Source organism: Onthophagus taurus, chromosome 11 (assembly GCF_036711975.1).
Source record: "Onthophagus taurus isolate NC chromosome 11, IU_Otau_3.0, whole genome shotgun sequence".
In the NCBI taxonomy this organism is placed as follows: Eukaryota; Metazoa; Arthropoda; class Insecta; order Coleoptera; family Scarabaeidae; genus Onthophagus; species Onthophagus taurus.
Genome location: NC_091976.1, coordinates 1,337,678 through 1,355,413, shown reverse-complemented (window position 1 = coordinate 1,355,413; position 17,736 = coordinate 1,337,678). Strand labels below are relative to the sequence as shown.

The following is a 17,736-nucleotide window of genomic DNA, read 5'->3' as shown; positions in this document are numbered from 1 at the left end:
AAAGTGCGGAAAAGTGACTAACTCTAGATTAACTTCAGTTATAAAAGTTCTATTACATGATAATTAACTTCAGGTTTAAAATGTCAACCTCACTTTTGACATATTTGTAATCTTCATTAAAATCCTTTAAAATGAGTGCAAACACGACATATTTATCTTCAATATTAATGAAGTTTTGGTCAACTTCCGGTTAAGAATGTCAATTTTGACATATTTGTAATCGTCGTGAAAAATCCTTTAAAATGAGTCCAAACATGTTATATTTAATTCCAATATTAATCGAGATATAAGCAACTTCCGCTTGGAAATGTCAATGTCATTTTGACATATTCATAATTTTTATAAAATGTCTTAATATTTGTCACAAAAACAAAAGTATATAAAAAAAAATAAAAAATTAAGTTTGGTATTAATATTTAAAAATTAAATTGCTATCTTCATTGTTGCTAACTTAGGGCTTAATGTTTTTTATTCTAATTTTTTTGTTTTTTGAGATAAGTGCGTCATCTTTGGACTCATTTTAAAGGTTTTTTAATGAAGATGACAAATATGTCAAAATTGACGTGGACGTTTCAAACCGGAAGTGATTACATTTCCATTAATATTAAAATTAAATATGTCGAGTTTGGACTCATTTTAAAGGATTTTTTATGAAGTTGACAATTATGTCAAAATTAAAGTTCGAATTTTTTGGTTTTTTGAGATAAATGTGTCAAGTTTGGACTCACTTTAAAGGTAATAATAAAATTAAAGTTGATATTGACAACTGAAAGTTTTTTTCACGACTAAACCCGAATGTTTCTAGTTCTCGTTCTAGTTTTAGTTCAATAAAATTATACAACATAGTAATATCTTATGCTAACTAGCGCTACCTGCCACTACCACTAGAACTAACACTAGACCGTGAACTAGAAACATTCGGATTTATTCCCACGTCTCTCAAGACGGTTAAATCCGAATGATTCTAGTTCTAGATCTTGTGTTAGTTCTAGTGATAGTGCTAGTGTAAAACTAGAACTAACACTAGTCCTATAACTAGAAATATTCGGTCTAGTGTTAGTTCTAGTTTTAGTGCAATAAAAATGTGCAACAGTGATATCTTATACTAACTAGCGCTATCTTCCGCTGTCGTTTGTAAAATGGATAAGATGAGAGATGTTAATCTATTTGTAGAGTCTCTGAAGGTGGCTAAGAGCCGAAACTTGTTAGACTTAAATTCTATATAAAATAAAAGACAAACTTTCAATTTTATACTAACATCTAGAAAAGGACACTGACTCGAAATTGTAGGTTCATCTATTTTTTCTATTGTTGAATTTCTTGGTGTATCTAAGTCGGGTCTTAGACGTATGATGCAAATCGGACTTGAAATCGTATAACGTGATTGGCGCTTAGCTTTATCCTTTAAAACAAATAGTATTTTAGGTCTCTCGGTATTCTGTATTTTTTCTAAGATGTTACACCTTTACTTACCAGACAGCATGAAAATCTCTAAAAAGGTTAAAATGTCGCTTAGTCAAGTGATGTATAACGCGGACCATTATTATAATATGATAAAACACATAGATAATGTTATTTAAATTTATTTTTAAGTATAGAATTCAAGAACCTTAACTTTGACAACCTGGTGCCTAATAAGCGATTCCTTTCCTGATTAATTTTTGCGAAAACTTCTGTGAATAATCGTTCGTTAGACACTGAAGTTGCTAACAGTGGAAAATATTTCATTGCTCTTTTATACAAACATGGAAATAATGGTCGATTATTTTAACAAACATCGAAGATAAAATATCGTTCATAATGAACGATGTATCGATGTTTTATGGACTTCAACATCGCTATTAAAACATCGATACTTATGGACGATACATCGATGTTTTCGAAAAATCGATGTATCGTTTGCATCCCTAGTTGGGGGTGGGGAATTTTAAACTTTTACATTAATTATTGCAAAAATTAAACAATTTTCGAACGTGAAAACGTTACTAATCCGTCTAATTTAATTAATAACACCCCATATTTGTTTAGCTTATCAGATAGAGAATTTAATTCTTTACAAATCTTCAGTACATGTCCCTATACCTATCTGTTGCAATTGTTGAGATAGAGCGGAATTAATCAAAATCATGCAGAGAATGGCAGATTTTATTCTTTTTTCTATTAGTAGACCATGAAATATGTATATGTATTTGACAGCTTTCAAGTGATGCCGCCATAATTATTTGTAATTTCACAGGTGTTAAATTACATTACAATAATTAATTCAAATTAAAATTCATTAAACGAATTTTTAAATGTCATATTGTTATTAATAGTCTATATGTTTATTGGTTAATGCTTGATTATGAATTACACAAAAGACGGATTTATGACCATGGTTTTTATTTTGGAACAATGTCAACAAAATACTCGTCTTGCTCAAGTATATCGTGAAAGAAACCCAAATGCCCAACTTCCGAGCAGGCGATGTTTCGATAATGAACTGATATTGGAGATAATGGAAGTGTTGACATACCTAAACGCCAAAAAAAGTCTTATGTAGTTCGAGAAGAGAACAACGAACTAAATGTTTTATTGAGTTTGTAAAAGAACCGCATGTGAGTACACGACAGATCGATATAGCAACAGATATGAGTAAAAGCTCACTAAACTGAATTATAAGGCTTCACAACTACCACCAAGGATTTCATGGAGATGATTTTGCTAACAGAGTATAGCTTTCTGTACGACAACAATAGATGAAATAAATCAAAACTCTCTTTTCGTATCATCAATTCTATTTAGTGATGAAGCTACTTTGAGTAACGAGTTAATAAACCGACATAATATGCAACCGAAAATCCTCTATGGCTAAGGCGCGTAAATAATCAAAATGTATGGTCGTTAAATGTTTAGGGCGGAATATTTAACCGTAAAGTAATTAGGCATACTGACAGGACAAATTTACAAAACATTTTTAGAAGAGTTGCCAGAGTTGCTGAAAGATGTAAATTTAGAAACTAGACAAAAAATGATATTTCAACGCGACGGGGCATTTGCACGTTTCTTCCGGAACATTTCTCAAAACTTTTTAAATATTGGATATGGAAAACATTGGATTGGTCGCGGAGGTCCAATACCGTGGCCACCAAGATCACCTGATCTAACTAACCGCGACTCCTTCCTCTGGGTATACGTCAAAACCCAAGTGGTACGCTAATATTCCAACGACGAAAGGAGATATGAAGAATAGAATAAGGGAAAGCTTTAGAAATGTCTCTGCTGAAACACTAGATAATGTTCAAGCAGAATTAGTAAATCGGCTTCATCTATGCATAAAGCACAGATGGCAGATATTTGAACACTTATAAAGTTTGGTTGTGAATTATTTATCGTCTTATTTCATGGCCTACTAATGAGAAAATGAACAAGATCTGCCATTCTTTGCATGATATTGATTAATTCTAGAATATCCCACAAACTACAACTGATAGGTATAGGGACATGTACTGAAGATTTGTAGAGAATTAAATTCTCTATCTGATTAACTAGTCTTGCCCAAGTTTGTTGTAATCACTGAACATTTCTACGTAACATATGTTAATTTGAAAATTTTCGGGTCCACGGTTTTCTTTTCACAACGAGTTAAATGAAAAAAGTATCCGATTTTTACGGTGCCGGCAACTTTGTCAACTTTGCGATTTTTTTTCTCGAAAACTCACTAGGTGTATCAACATGTCTTATCAAACTCAACTTAGTTTTGTGTGTAGAATCAGAATACGCAATAAAAACTATATCATTCCAGTTAAAATAACACATGTTTATTTCAGTACGTCGTTATGAAACAGCCTGTATGTATAAAAATATTTTCCGTTTATACTGTGCTAAATTTCCTACAACTTTTGTCTAACAATAAGAAAGAACTGCGTATCTCGGCTTCTTAATGGCATTTCTGTTTATTTGTTGCTTACGTGGGACACCTGTATATTGGTGGTAATGGAGTTATGCTGGATTTTAATGTTATTAATCGAGTTACATAAGATGTTATAGAATGCAAATTTTAAACATATTTATACAAAATGCTATCAATTTTGCCTCCTCAAAATAGTTCGAATATTAACCGGCTTTCTAATGATTCAAGATTTAAGTTTAATAAGTTGATCTATTATTAATATTGTTGATGTTATTCAGCACAAGAAATAAGCATGTCATGAAGAGATTTAATATAAAGACTGTAAGAGTACTTTAGAAGAAGCAATTTCAAGAAGAATTAAAAAGTCCCTCAAGTCCCTCTTTTTAATTCAAAATTTGAATAAAAAGAGTGATCCTTCGTAGGCCAACGATATTAGAAAACCAAATGCAGTTTCCAATAAACATGTTATTCAAGATTGAAGCAGCCAATTCGCGACGCTGGCTTTAGCAGCTTGCCTTAAGGATTCGCACCGGGATTTACAGTTGATGTACACAACTAGTGACAAAATTAATGGAGTGAATGAAGTGAAAAAAAAATTAACTTACAATCAAAGAGTATTATGTACAGTGCATAATTATTTTGAGACGAATCATGTAGCTACTACAGATTCCAATTTTTTGACTAAAACGATGCTGTAAATATGATCTATACAAAATTATTATGCTCGTTAGAGTACTTAAATTTTCTTATCTCTGTAATTCATTATAAAGATGATGTGAATGCTGGAAGTTTTATAATTCCTACAATTACACAGACCTGCAAAAAAGGAGTGTTGATTGTTATTGGTTAACTGACGATCATTTCCGAAGTAATTTTCAGGTTCTCAGAATTGAACCATCATGTCAGGATTTTGAGATATTTGAGGATATGTACAAGAAGAAGTTATGTGTGAGAAGCACAATATTATTTTGCTGTATTCTATCTATTTCATCATATAGTACCCTTTAAAATGCGCTCTCGAATGGTGCTGTACGATTTTTCCTTGATAAGTTATGGCCATTTTAAAATGACGTAATAAGTTGGAACCCAGCATATGGATCCGTACTGTCGTATGCGGGAGACACGCCAGTCGAATTTTGTATTGTATTTATATACTTTTTGGTTTGTGTTCCATAGATCTTGTGCCAGATCACCTCTTATATTGAGCAAGTGGCTCATCACGTTAAAATGATCAGCAATAGTCGGCTAGCAGAGATATGGACCATTTTCCCTGATACATTCTTTCCATTTCTTTTATATCCTGATAGAAATGCGCTCCTTAGTCTTCGCTAACATCACCTATATTGTCAGCAAACCAATATAAATGAGAGTACAAATAACTTCACGCTCATGTTACAACCTAAGTTTTTTAGGGGGGACCATTGACAACATCTTTGAAGCTAGTTCAGGCATCTTTTTTATCCAACATCATTACATTTTCAAAATCAGTAGTTTTCATCAATTCTCGAATGTTGTCAATGAATGTTGAGATATTTATCTACAAGGTACTTAAAACAAGCACCATTTTTATTAAGCGCCTTTACTAACTACTCCAAAATCTCTGCTATTCCATAAATATATAAAACATGGGCGTTTTGTAAAATCCGACTGTTGTCCAAGAAGCATGCCAGTAATTTTCAAATCTTCACACATATCCCATTTGTGCTGTTTATAATTAAAACCTACAAGAATAGTTTTAACATTGTATCAGTATGGTTCTTTTAAGTGTACGGAATGATCGATAGATAAGGAAGCGTATTTATTGAAGTTATGCAGCAAAACTTCTTTTAAACTTCTCTTAGAGAAATCAATAAACAACCTCCAATTGGTAGGGTCATGTAACAGTTCACATTTTAGCACAAGGGCACTCACATCATGACAATAAACCGTATATAGATATATAAATAGCTACCACCTACAGAGAAGAACGCAATAAATGACTTCTCTCGATCTAAAAGTTAAGTATCTATGCCGCGCGAAACCGGCGGCACTGGAGGCTGGTACTCATACTCATACCGCGTTCAGTGTTCAACTTCGAGGGTCATATCTTATGAAGGAAAAATAGTTCAGTGTCATTCAATAACGCATTTTGAGGGGCAAGGGTAGTACTGGATGATGTAATGGACAGAATAGAGTAAAAAATATTGTGCGTCCCGTATATAACTTCAAAAATAGCCAAAAGACATTTTTCTTGTACATAACCTCAGATATCTCAAAATCCTAATTAAAATTCTGAGGTCAGATTATGATTCTATTCTTTTCTCGAAAATGACTCAGTTAACCGACAACAAAACCTTGCAGATCTAAGTACTTTAAAACTATTATGTACAGGGTGTCCCAATTTCGATGTCCGCATAGGCTATCTCCGAAAGTAAAAGAGATAGAAAAAAAGTAGCTTACATGTCATGATCTCGTTTTTCGAGAAAATGCTAATGCCGAAAACTCCGAACAGCTATCGTCTTTTGTTTTCGCCCTATCGGCAAAAACTGAAAATTTTACAAAAACGACAATCGCGAATATCTTACTTATTATCAAAGATGGAGTATTATAAATAAAACATTATATGGGCAACTTTTTACGAAGAATTCAGTGGCGTAGGTAGAATTTTTTTCCCATCATTTATTTTCGAGATTTTAGACGTAACTTTATTTTTTTAAATGGAAACCATAGTAGGCTATGACTTAAAATAATTTGTTATTTTCTCCTGATAACAAATATATATAGTTTGTGGGGTATATTTCTTATGGTTATTGAATAATTAACAAAAATTCATTTTGTTCTGTCTAAAACTAATGTATGTATTTAAAAGTTAATGTTGCTATGGTGATAACCATACATACTATGATGGAACATAATGTATCAAATAATTACCAAAGTTTGTATTTAAAAATTCGATAACAACTCTGGCATTATGTGCTGGTACGATGCACCAGCATGTTAAGTGTCAAAGTATAACAAAACTGAATAAAACTTTACAATGAATTTCGAAAATTATGAAAAATGTAACATGATGGAATGCTATATGTTATCAGATAAGAATGCGACGTTAGCCGCGAAATTTTATTTCACAAGATATCCAGAAAGAAGACAACCGCACGAAAAAACCTTCAGCCTATTAGCAGAAAATTTAATAGATATTTGGTCCTTTCCCAAACCACATACAAAAACATACCAAAATGACCTGCAAGAGAAATTGCAACAAGACGTCTGACCCAAAAGCCGCTGCTCCCGAATATGAAAGAAAAATAAGTATAAACCATACAAAGCGGGGCTAACTCATTATTTACGTGCCGGAGATGTCAATCGAAGATTAGAATTTTGTAGATGATATTTAAAAAAATTAAATAATCTGCTGTTTGTTCAAAATGTTATCTGGACCGATAAAGTCTCTGAGTGTTCAAAGAAGATTGGGGTTTAATGTATGGTGCGCCCTTTTAGATAATAGAATTTTGGCATATAGTATCTACCATAAAAACTTAAACTCAGGGAAATACCTCAATATATTAAGGCCACTAAATATGTCTCAAATGATATATTTTCAATATGACGGAGCACCAGCACATAATGCCAGAGTAGTTAATGAATTATCAAATACTACTACAAACTCAAGGACAGTAGAATCTAACAGGACTGCTACATCCATTGTTACTGGACAGGACTGCCTACCCGGAAACTACGTCACACCATTTTCCACGTCCAGCTGTTGTCATGGTCTATGCGTTTGCTGTGAGAGGTTATATCCTAGAAGTATTCATATTAGTTTTGAAGTTTTATGTTTTTAGACGTATTAATGTCCTTCATATAACCTCTAAAAACATAGACAGTTACCAGGCGTGGCAAATAGTGTGACGTAGAGTGCGGGCAACCAACCCATAGTCGACTACACTGGATGTAGCAGTCTTGTTAGATTATTCTACTGTCCTTGCTACAAACTTTGACAATAATTGGAAACAATGCTTTCCCTCATGGTATGGTTATCACCATAACAACATTAAGTTTTAAATACACACAATAGTTTTAGAAAGAACAAAAAAAATTGATACATTATATTCCATCATAGTATGTATGGTTATCACCATAGCAACATTAACTTTTAAATACATACATTAGATTTAGATGGAACAAAATGAATTTTTGTTAATTATTCAATAACTATAAGAAATATACCCCACAAACTATATATATTTGTTATCAGAAGAAAATAACAAATTATTTTAAGTCATAGCCAACTATGGTTTCCATTTAAAAAAATAAAGTTATGTCTAAAATCTCGAAAATAAAAGATGGGAAAAAAATTCTACCTACGCCACTGAATTCTTCGTAAAAAGTTGCCCATATAATGTTTTATTTATAATACTCCATCTTTGATAATAAGTGAGATATTCGCGATTGTCGTTTTTGCAAAATTTTCAGTTTTTGCCGATAGGGCGAAAACAAAAGACGATAGCTGTTCGGAGTTTTCGGAATTAGCATTTTCTCGAAAAACGAGATCATGACATGTAAGCTACTTTTTTTCTATCTCTTTTAATTTCGGAGATAGCCTATGCGGACATCGAAATTGGGACACCCTGTACTCTCAGTAAGGTAAAAACCGAAGGAGTAAGGCAATGACCAATTAAATTTTATGCTTTGTTACACTTCATTAGCACAGTACAATCAAAGCATTTGAGACTGTGTGGGTAAGCTAAACAAACTACATAATTCTTCAATGAGAACCATAAACAATAATTCACGACAAAAACTGTAGATCCTAATTGGAATTAAAAAAAAATTGTTGCAATTAAGCAGGTTATATTTAATATGAATATGTAATATGTAACACAACATAACATACCTAAAAGTAAGTACTACATAATTAACAATTTCTAATTAAAGTGACAAAAACAATATCTAAGAAAAACACAAAAAAGGAAAAGCAAACCGGAATTAACGTCAGGTATCTTAATTGAAATGCCTTATTTTTGAGTAATTCAAGTTTCTCAATATTGAGTTGCTCAATGCATGCCGTCTAGGTGCATTTACAATTTGAGCAAAAGAGATCGTCACCATAGAGGAGATCGTTCTATTGCAGCTGAAGAAGGCAATATTGAATTATATTTCACGAATATTTTGTTTACTTTATACTTGTTTTATTTTGATTATTTAAATATTTTATTATTCCATATCGGTTTTTCTTTGAAGAAATTGAGGCTATTAAACTTATTAACGAGGTTGACCTGGTCGAAATATATTCAGCTTTTCCTGTTCTTTAAAATCAAAAAATGAATCTTTGGTATTTTCACCCGCTTTTTTAGTACTTCAGATTGATGAATATCTTCCAATTTGACAGCTGCCTGCTATATCCAGGATTGAATATCTTTTGTAGTAAATATTTGATGATTTTGTAAGTCTGTGAATCAGCGCATTTTAAATTTGGCAATGGTTATTGCAGCGATTTCCGCCTATGTTGATTCAAGTGTAAATACAAAATTTGAGACGCTTGGTCTTGATTATTAAATTAAACAGAAAGCCCTGGCACCCTTCAACGGATATATATGGTTTCCAATGGTGTATTAGTAATGTATTGGAACAGCCTCATATGAAAACAAACGTGGATAATTTAACTGACGTTATAGTCACAGCTATAACAGAAACTCAGGAAAAGTACCTAAAACACAAAAAGACGAAAAAATCAGTGGAGCAACTAGACAACTGATGCAAAAGAGAATAAGCAAGAGAAACGAAAGAACAACCACAAATGAAAAGAACGGAAAGAAAGAAATATGTAAATTAATAGACATACAAGGAAACCTTACAACAAACAGAAAGGAAATACTTAACATTGTAGAGAAATTAGAGAACTATCAGATGCTACATAAAAGTCTTCATGAGGTTGACGAGAATTACGAACCAGATTTTCTCATATATGAAAAGGGTATTGTCAACCAAGTATCAGAGAAAATGCCTGATATTACTATAAAGGAGATAGAACTAGCTTAGATATTTCTAACATCTACAAAAATGCTACAATGACTTGTAAAATTGCATGTTACTATTGATCGAATACCCATTGGTCGTGGGATAAGACAAGGCGATACAATGTCCCCCAAATTGTTCATCACAGTCCTGGAGAATGCATTTAAACACCTGAATTGGACACAAAAAGACGTAAACAGTGACGACAAATATCCGAGTAATTTGCGCTTCGCGGACAATAGAATCCGTATTTCGGATAGCCTTGGAGAGATAAAACTTATGCTGAACAAATTTTGTTTCCAGTTCTAATATCAACGTTGGTGATAATGAGGTTGACAGGGTTGATAGCTACGTATATCTTGGCTATGATGTTCATGTATTGAGAAAGCGAACTATACAGAAGGATTAAGGAAATTTAGAGATATTTTCAAGAGCGATATTCACATACATTTGAAAAGGCTTTCTACGTGTAACCGGCAGCACTGGTTATGATATACGATTCTAAAGCTTTAACATTAACGGTTGCCACTGCCAGGAAGCTCAAAGTAATGCAAAGAAAGATTGAGCGACCACGTACGAAATGAAGACCTACGAAGAAGAACTGGCGTAACTGATGTAATTAACGTTGCAGGAAAACTCAAAGGACTGCGGGTGACGATGATCAGTCAGATACTTGATTGTCAGAGAGAGTTTAATTTCTTTTAATTTTAGTTCAATCTTATCTATGAAGATTGGTGGTGTAGTTTTTGAAAATGGCGTTTAAACTTTCGAATAATAAAATCTGATTCTTTCAAAATTCCAATGACTTATCGGTTCGTCTGCTATTCCAGAACCATACAATAAAGCTTGTGTTGTTCATAAAATGAACTTTTCCAAGAAAACTTTTCTTTTACTGCTTTTTATGGATCTTTATGGATAGAGACTCGCCGCACAGTGGTCAAGAACCCGGTAAGAAAACCCGATCGAAAATATTATTTTGGTGTTAGCAATTAGCTAGGTTTATGAAACTTGGCATATGATTATAAGACCAAAAGGGTAATGTTGTGTCAAAATTTGAATTAAATTCGTCAACCGGAAGTAGTACTACGCAAGCAGTACTTTATTTAAATTCATACTCATTTTCTTTTCATATAAATTAGGACTTTAAAGAAGAATATTACTATAAAATTTTGTGCAAAACATTAGACGTATATTACTTCACATTTTTTTGTGTAATTACGTGATCGCAAATTCCTATCTAAATTGTTTTATAGAGGACCTATACCGGATGTCTCACGTAACTGGTTCGTTAGAACTTTTTTAGGTACCACTATTCGTAGCGGTTTGAAATTTTGACAACATGGATTGTTCATTCGAAGCTTTCGACCTAAAATACTTTCAAAATGGCCGCCACTTCCGGTCTGCCGGATGTAGACCACAACTTCGTTATTTTAAATGGAATGCTATAGTTTTTAATGCACCTTTTAATTATATTCGACAAAATAAGTTGACTTTGATAAAAGTTATTGGTACCTACCATTTTTCGTTTTCGAGTTATTTTGTTTTTAAGTTTTTCTTTGGCAAATTACTTTATGCTCTTTAAAACCTTATATCTCAGCCAACGTTCATTCAAAAAAGCTCTAAATTGGCAGGATTACTCTTGAGATGTTGTCAAACAGATTGTCATTTGTTGTATTAAAGTATCTTATACAGGGTGGTCAAAAATTGAATTATCGTTTCTCCATATTCAATGGTAAGAAAGTCGAAAATTTTAAATGGAACGCCCCATATTTTTTTACCCTATCAGAAATGGAATTTGATAAAAATGTGGCAAAATTAATTGGCAGAATTAGTTGGTTAGATAGCTCAATTTTACTTAGCTTTTACTAAAAATGTTTTAAGAACTATTCGAGAATAAACTCATCGCTCTTAATTTGAAGTGATATTGGAGACCATAATACGTAAGTTTGCAGCCTACTTATAGTAGAATTTTCCCATGATACTGAGATAGTCCACATACATTTCAAATTATTCGAGATAATATAAAATATTTTGTTATATTCACCAACATAACAAAATTTATCTCAATTTGTGTGAGTCTTCTTCATTTTCTAGATCTTGTTCCTCTATATTTACTTCTTCATCATTATTGTCTTCTTCTTCACTTTCTTCATCATCATCATCTTCTTCTTTACCTTCCTTTTCTTCTAGAGATTTGTCCACTATAAGTAAATTTTTCATGTCTTCATTCATATTATTATATCTTTCTGAACATTCTTTATAAAAGTTACTAATAAATGGATCGGAGCTCAGTAATAGTCTTTTAAATAAATCTTCATTTGTTTGAAGTCTACCACATTTTCTTGTGTGACACTCTCTAAATCTGCGTACTTGTTTGTTTTTTTGCTTCTTGATAAATAAGATCCACAATTATGTGTTAAGTAATCTTTGACTGCCAATTTTTTGGTTAAGGCGCACGTTGGCGCAAGATTTCTTTCTTATGCTATGTACACCATACCTTCAGCAATAAAAAAATGTTAGCTACAATTGTTCGATTTTGTTCGCTCGCAAGATATTTAATTTAAAAGATTGAATGGTCAAAAAATATAAGTATTTATTGACGTCAATAGAAATGGTTGTAATTTTTTTCAACAAACATCTTTTGAAATTTGGAAAGGCCTAAAATGAAGACCTTTCTGTACTTTATAAGAAACCAACGACACAATATTTTCAAGTAGTGATATACTATCTTTTTTGTTTTCTAAAGTTGTGTCGTTTTCTAAAAAATTTCCTTATATAAAATAAGGTAATTGTAATAGCAATTTATTTCGCGCAGTAGCTATTATAAAACATCAAAGACTTCATAAACTTCACTAAGAGTCTATTAATAGTTAAAATATATGTAACATTTAAAAAAACAACACTATAAAAATTTTTTTTAAATTGATTTTCGATCGGGTTTTGAGTGTTTTCGGACCACTGTGCGCCGCCTCGCTACAGAATAATTCGATATTCATCCATTTTTTCGATCTACATTTTAGCTTCCTTGCCGATAACAATATTTAATGAATTCATTATTTCCGAAATGAGTGTGACTTGCATGTTTTTTAATAACTTGCCATTACATGTTTTTGTACATCTGGATGGAGTGGTAGAGGATGCTTCACTAAATGATCCAGTTTATTTAACGAAGAACTCTCTTCAGGAAAAGCGGCTGTTACACCGGAAGTACTTACAATTTCTCTTTAATATTTTATCACTATAAATATTTTATTTTATTACTAAGATGTTTACAAACATATTTTTCACTAACTCCAACAGTTAGACAGAAAATACCACTAACGGTTTGTTAATTAACTATATCTAAAGGGAATCAATTAGCTATTGTTCATGCTGGTGTTGAAATGGGTTTCATACCAAACTGTCTTTTAACATGTAGAGGCTACCGTTACTGTATGAATCCGTAATTATAGGAAGTGGTTGACAGAGAAGATAATTCCATATCTCCTTTTTAATTATGTTATTGTAACTGATAATGCTCTAAGAATGTTTTTAATTAAATTAGACACTGTGAAATAACTAACAGAAGAGAGAATTTTTATAATTATTGTTCAAGACTGCTTGAACTTGTGGCAACATGTTAAAGCTAAAGATAATTACTTACAAAACGAGTTTCAACCTGATGTGCTAATACATAAAAAGCTGAATATCAGATTAAAATGTATTTGAATTATTTCTACTTGAATGGTCAAATTAGAAATATTCTCAAACTTTAGAAATAATTGGTTGTTTTTTCATCGAAAATGTTCTACAAAATACTATTATATCGTAAATTTTGCTCCACCGCCTCTAGTTATTGCTTTTTATATATCCTTTTTCGCTTGTACCTTTGCGCAAAAACGTAGAGCATTAGGGTAAGTCCAAATCTCAGTCTTCATATAAGGGTTCCACAGGTAACAATTTTGTCTCTTCCAGACTAATCCATCAATCCTTAATGTTCCGTTAACTTCGGTACGTAGACATCGACCATATAACTTATCACTCAAATCCATATTAATCTCCATGTATTTAATTCCGATATCATACCCTTGCTTGGTCCTTCTTTAGTCGAACTTTATCGAGTTTCACTTGGTTGGGCTCTCTAAATATAATGAACGGACGTTAGGTACCGGAGATGTCTTTTATGCACACAGCATCAAATTTATTTACCAGACTCCAATTTAGGTACCAACATAATTCACGTAACTTTTAATATTCCAACGTGGCCTCTGTCTCTGCTCGTAAACTTAATTAAGTTCTTTTTGTGTCTCGTATATCGTGACTAATAAATTTAATTTTTGTATTTACCTACTCGCCTAAAATGTCATTTCTGCTCAGAAATATAATGGAGATATAGTTATTTGTAATACTATAAATCATGGAGTTGAATTATTTTTGTTATATTTAATGTGATATTGAAATAAGTTCGATTTATACTTTGTGTTGAAGGTGACAAAGTTTCTTTTATTAATCGACATCAAGTTGTATAAACAGCTCATCAAAATGAAACAAGAAATAAAGAAGGAACTTTAGAATTGGGACATTTTACAAGAATCAGTATCGGTGGTCAATTCCAGCTGAAAAGAAGTGAGATCAGTAGATAATAATTAATGTTAAACTTTTTACTCACTAAAATGTTTCCATAAGAAATGACGGAAGCAAGATCTTAATTCGAAATGAACAAACTAAACATGTTCGCCATCCTTGCTTATTCAAGGAATTCCCAAAAGTCCTCAGTTCTATAGCACAACTTGTAAAGCGCGACTAGACTGTGTCAAATTAAACTTGATTGTCCTTTCCAGATTGCCATTTAATCTCTAAAAGGTTAAAATCAATAAATGTTAAAGTTTTAGTGATTATGAAATTTGTACTATGTATTACTAAAAAGTAGTAAATTATAAAACTATAATAATTTTAATTTTTTGATGTTTCTTTTTTTTAGATGTGCGGCCGATTGCCTTTTTATAATAGAGATCACGACGCTCTCTTCGCCTTAATTATTATGGGGGATGTAAAATATCCAAGAACCCTAAGCTCAGACGCTAGAGATTTATTATCTGGCTTGTTGGTCAAAACGCCATCCAGAAGACTGGGAGGTGGTCCTGAAGATGCGAAAGAGATTATGGCTCACCCCTTTTTTAGTTGTATCAATTGGAGAGACTTGGAACATAAAAAGGTAAAACTTTAAAGCATATTTTGTTTTTTTTTGATTTTGATTTCGATTCATATCGAGATGTCGAGTTGAGCGCACGTGTTCTTTTCATTCCGCAAAATAGTAGTTTTCACGGGGAATTAGTCGTCCGATTTTAACGTAAATTTGACTGTTAATCAGTGATTGGTGTTGGTACCTAATAGTCAAGTTTTTGTCGAAGTTGCTCTTTAACTCTGAGTTCCGGGATAACACGTGTTGTCTGTGTTTTTTCTTACAACTGGTTTGTGGTGTTTAAACCAGAGGTTGACAAACAATCTTAAATGACCGGGAAAAATGTTGAATTTTCCTCTTTGGCGGAAGAGTTCCGGAAATCGATGTTAGAATTTAATTCTAGACTAACAGCAGTAGGTGAAACGTTTTTCTACAAAGACGAAGCTATTCCGGAAGCTGTTGTAACTATTGATTCCATTAAAAGGGATTTCAGTGCTTTTCAAACGGAGATATATACCAATTTGGAGAGAATTTCACAAGTTTTGGTGGATCATGATAAGCGAGTCGATAATTTGGAAAACTACAGTCGAAGAAATTGTTTGTTGCTTTATGGGATCACGGAGAAAAACGACGAATCTGATCACGATTTAGAAGTTAGTGTGCTGCAGACTTTCTCTAAATTGAGGATTCCTGATTGGATTCTAACGATGTCCATCATCGATAGATGTCATAGGCTGGGTCGTTTTGATAAGGGATCGACAAGGAGCCGACCCATCATCATTAAGTTTGTTTCTTACCGGGATAGAGCGTTAGTATGGAGACACAAAAAAAATTTTAAAGGTAGTAACATTCTCATTACCGAGTCCCTATCAAAGCGACGCCTGGATGTTTTCAAAGAGGCAGGTATTACTTTCGGAAAGGCTAATGTATGGACTTCAGACGGCCGGATAATTATAAAGTGTCCAGATGGGAAAAATCGTGTTATACTTCACGGAGACGAGCTGGAGTCACTTAAGGGTGCTCAGTTAGCCATCAGGGACGTTGCGCCATCGAGTAAGAGGGTGACCAGACAGCAGAGAAGTCAAAATAAATGAGGCTAAGTATATTACGTTTACATTCGCGGATTGAAATCGAATCGTTGAGATTTAAGATAAGCGGCGCTTGCTTGGGTATTTCTTGATTTATATAAGAAAAAGTTAATTTAAATAACGTTAATTTAATAACGCTAAATTTTCATTTAATTGTTTTTTTCTTTCTTTTTGCTTTTTTCTCTTTCTCTTGCGATTTACTTAATTTGTTTTTTACTTTTTGTTTGTCTCACACTTACTTAGGTTATAAATTATAATACTGATTGATTTGATATGATGCTGTAATTGCAATTATATTTGTTAAAATGATAAATAAGCTTGTCAAGGTTGTGCATTTGAATGTGAGATCGTTGCTTCCGAAAGTTGCAGTTGTGAAAGATCTAATTTTGATCAATAATATAGATGTCTTGGCTCTGTCGGAAACTTGGTTACATAATGAGATTCCAGATTCTGCAATTAATATAAATGGTTTTCATTGTGTCCGTGGGGATCGTGAAACTATTGGTGGGGGAGTCTGTTTTTATATTAGGAGTGACCTTCAATATGTAATTATGGATACGTCGTTTAGTATCGAGCAACTATGGATAAAAGTTTGTTGCGGTGGTGTAGATCTTTTTGTTGGTTGCGTGTATAAACCGCCTAACTTTAATTACGTAAATTTTCTCAATGAATTTGAAAATTCTATTACAAATTATTTAAGTATGTCGGATAAAATTGTTTGTTGTGGCGATTTTAATATTAACTTATTAAATTTCGAAAAAAGTGATACCACTGAATTTTTGTCTCTGATGGATTCATTGGGTGGAACTCAGCTCATTGATGAACCTACAAGGACGGCTAGGAACTGCATATCTTTAATAGACCTAATTATTACTTTTGACGAGTCTTTAATTCTGAGTAGTGGAGTTAATGGCTGTGACGTTTCCGATCATGACATGGTGTACTGTGTGATGAATGTGAATGTTCCTGAGAGTGTTCCACTTTATAGAAACATGCGCTTGTTGAGTCGTATTAGTCAGGAACGATTTTTGCTTGATCTGCAGTCCATACCATTTAATTTTATGTTTTATATGGATGATATTGATCAGAAACTTGAGTTTTTAAATGATAACATAATTGCCTTGTTTGACGCTCATGCTCCACTGAGGAATTACAGATTTACTAAACCACGCAGTCCTTGGTTGACAGATAATATAAAGCTCTTGATGAATTTGAGGGATCGCGCAAAGATGAAATTCAGGAGGACTCGCAGTCGAGGTGATTGGGATTATTACAAATCTCTGCGTAACTACACCACTGCAGCTGTGTGGAACGAAAAACGTGCTTATTTTGCTTATTTGACAGAACAAGGAAGTTCTAAACAGATATGGAATGAAGTTAAAGGACTTGGAATTATGACGGATAGCAGGGCGTCGTCCTTACCGTCGCATATGCAGATGCTGACCGTATTAACAGTTATTTTGTAGATAGTGTAAACGAGCTTGTGGATAGTTTGCCATCTGTTAATTTGGATTTTTATAAGCATAATGCATGTCAAAATCAATTTGTATTTAAAAATGTAAATGAGGCAGAGGTGCGGTCTATTCTGGCTTCTATCACAT

At 32.8% G+C, this 17,736-nt stretch overlaps 1 protein-coding gene across 2 annotated transcripts in view; it reads left to right on the top strand.

The window, feature by feature from the left end:
• LOC111420243 (Akt kinase) overlaps nucleotides 1-17,736 on the top strand; it is a 42,305-nt gene that overhangs the window by 21,464 nt on the left and 3,105 nt on the right. For both annotated transcript variants that reach the window (XM_071199768.1, XM_071199769.1), the window contains exon 4: nucleotides 14,847-15,080. In XM_071199768.1, coding sequence (XP_071055869.1) covers nucleotides 14,847-15,080 — 234 coding nt within the window. The remainder of the gene's footprint in view (nucleotides 1-14,846; nucleotides 15,081-17,736) is intronic.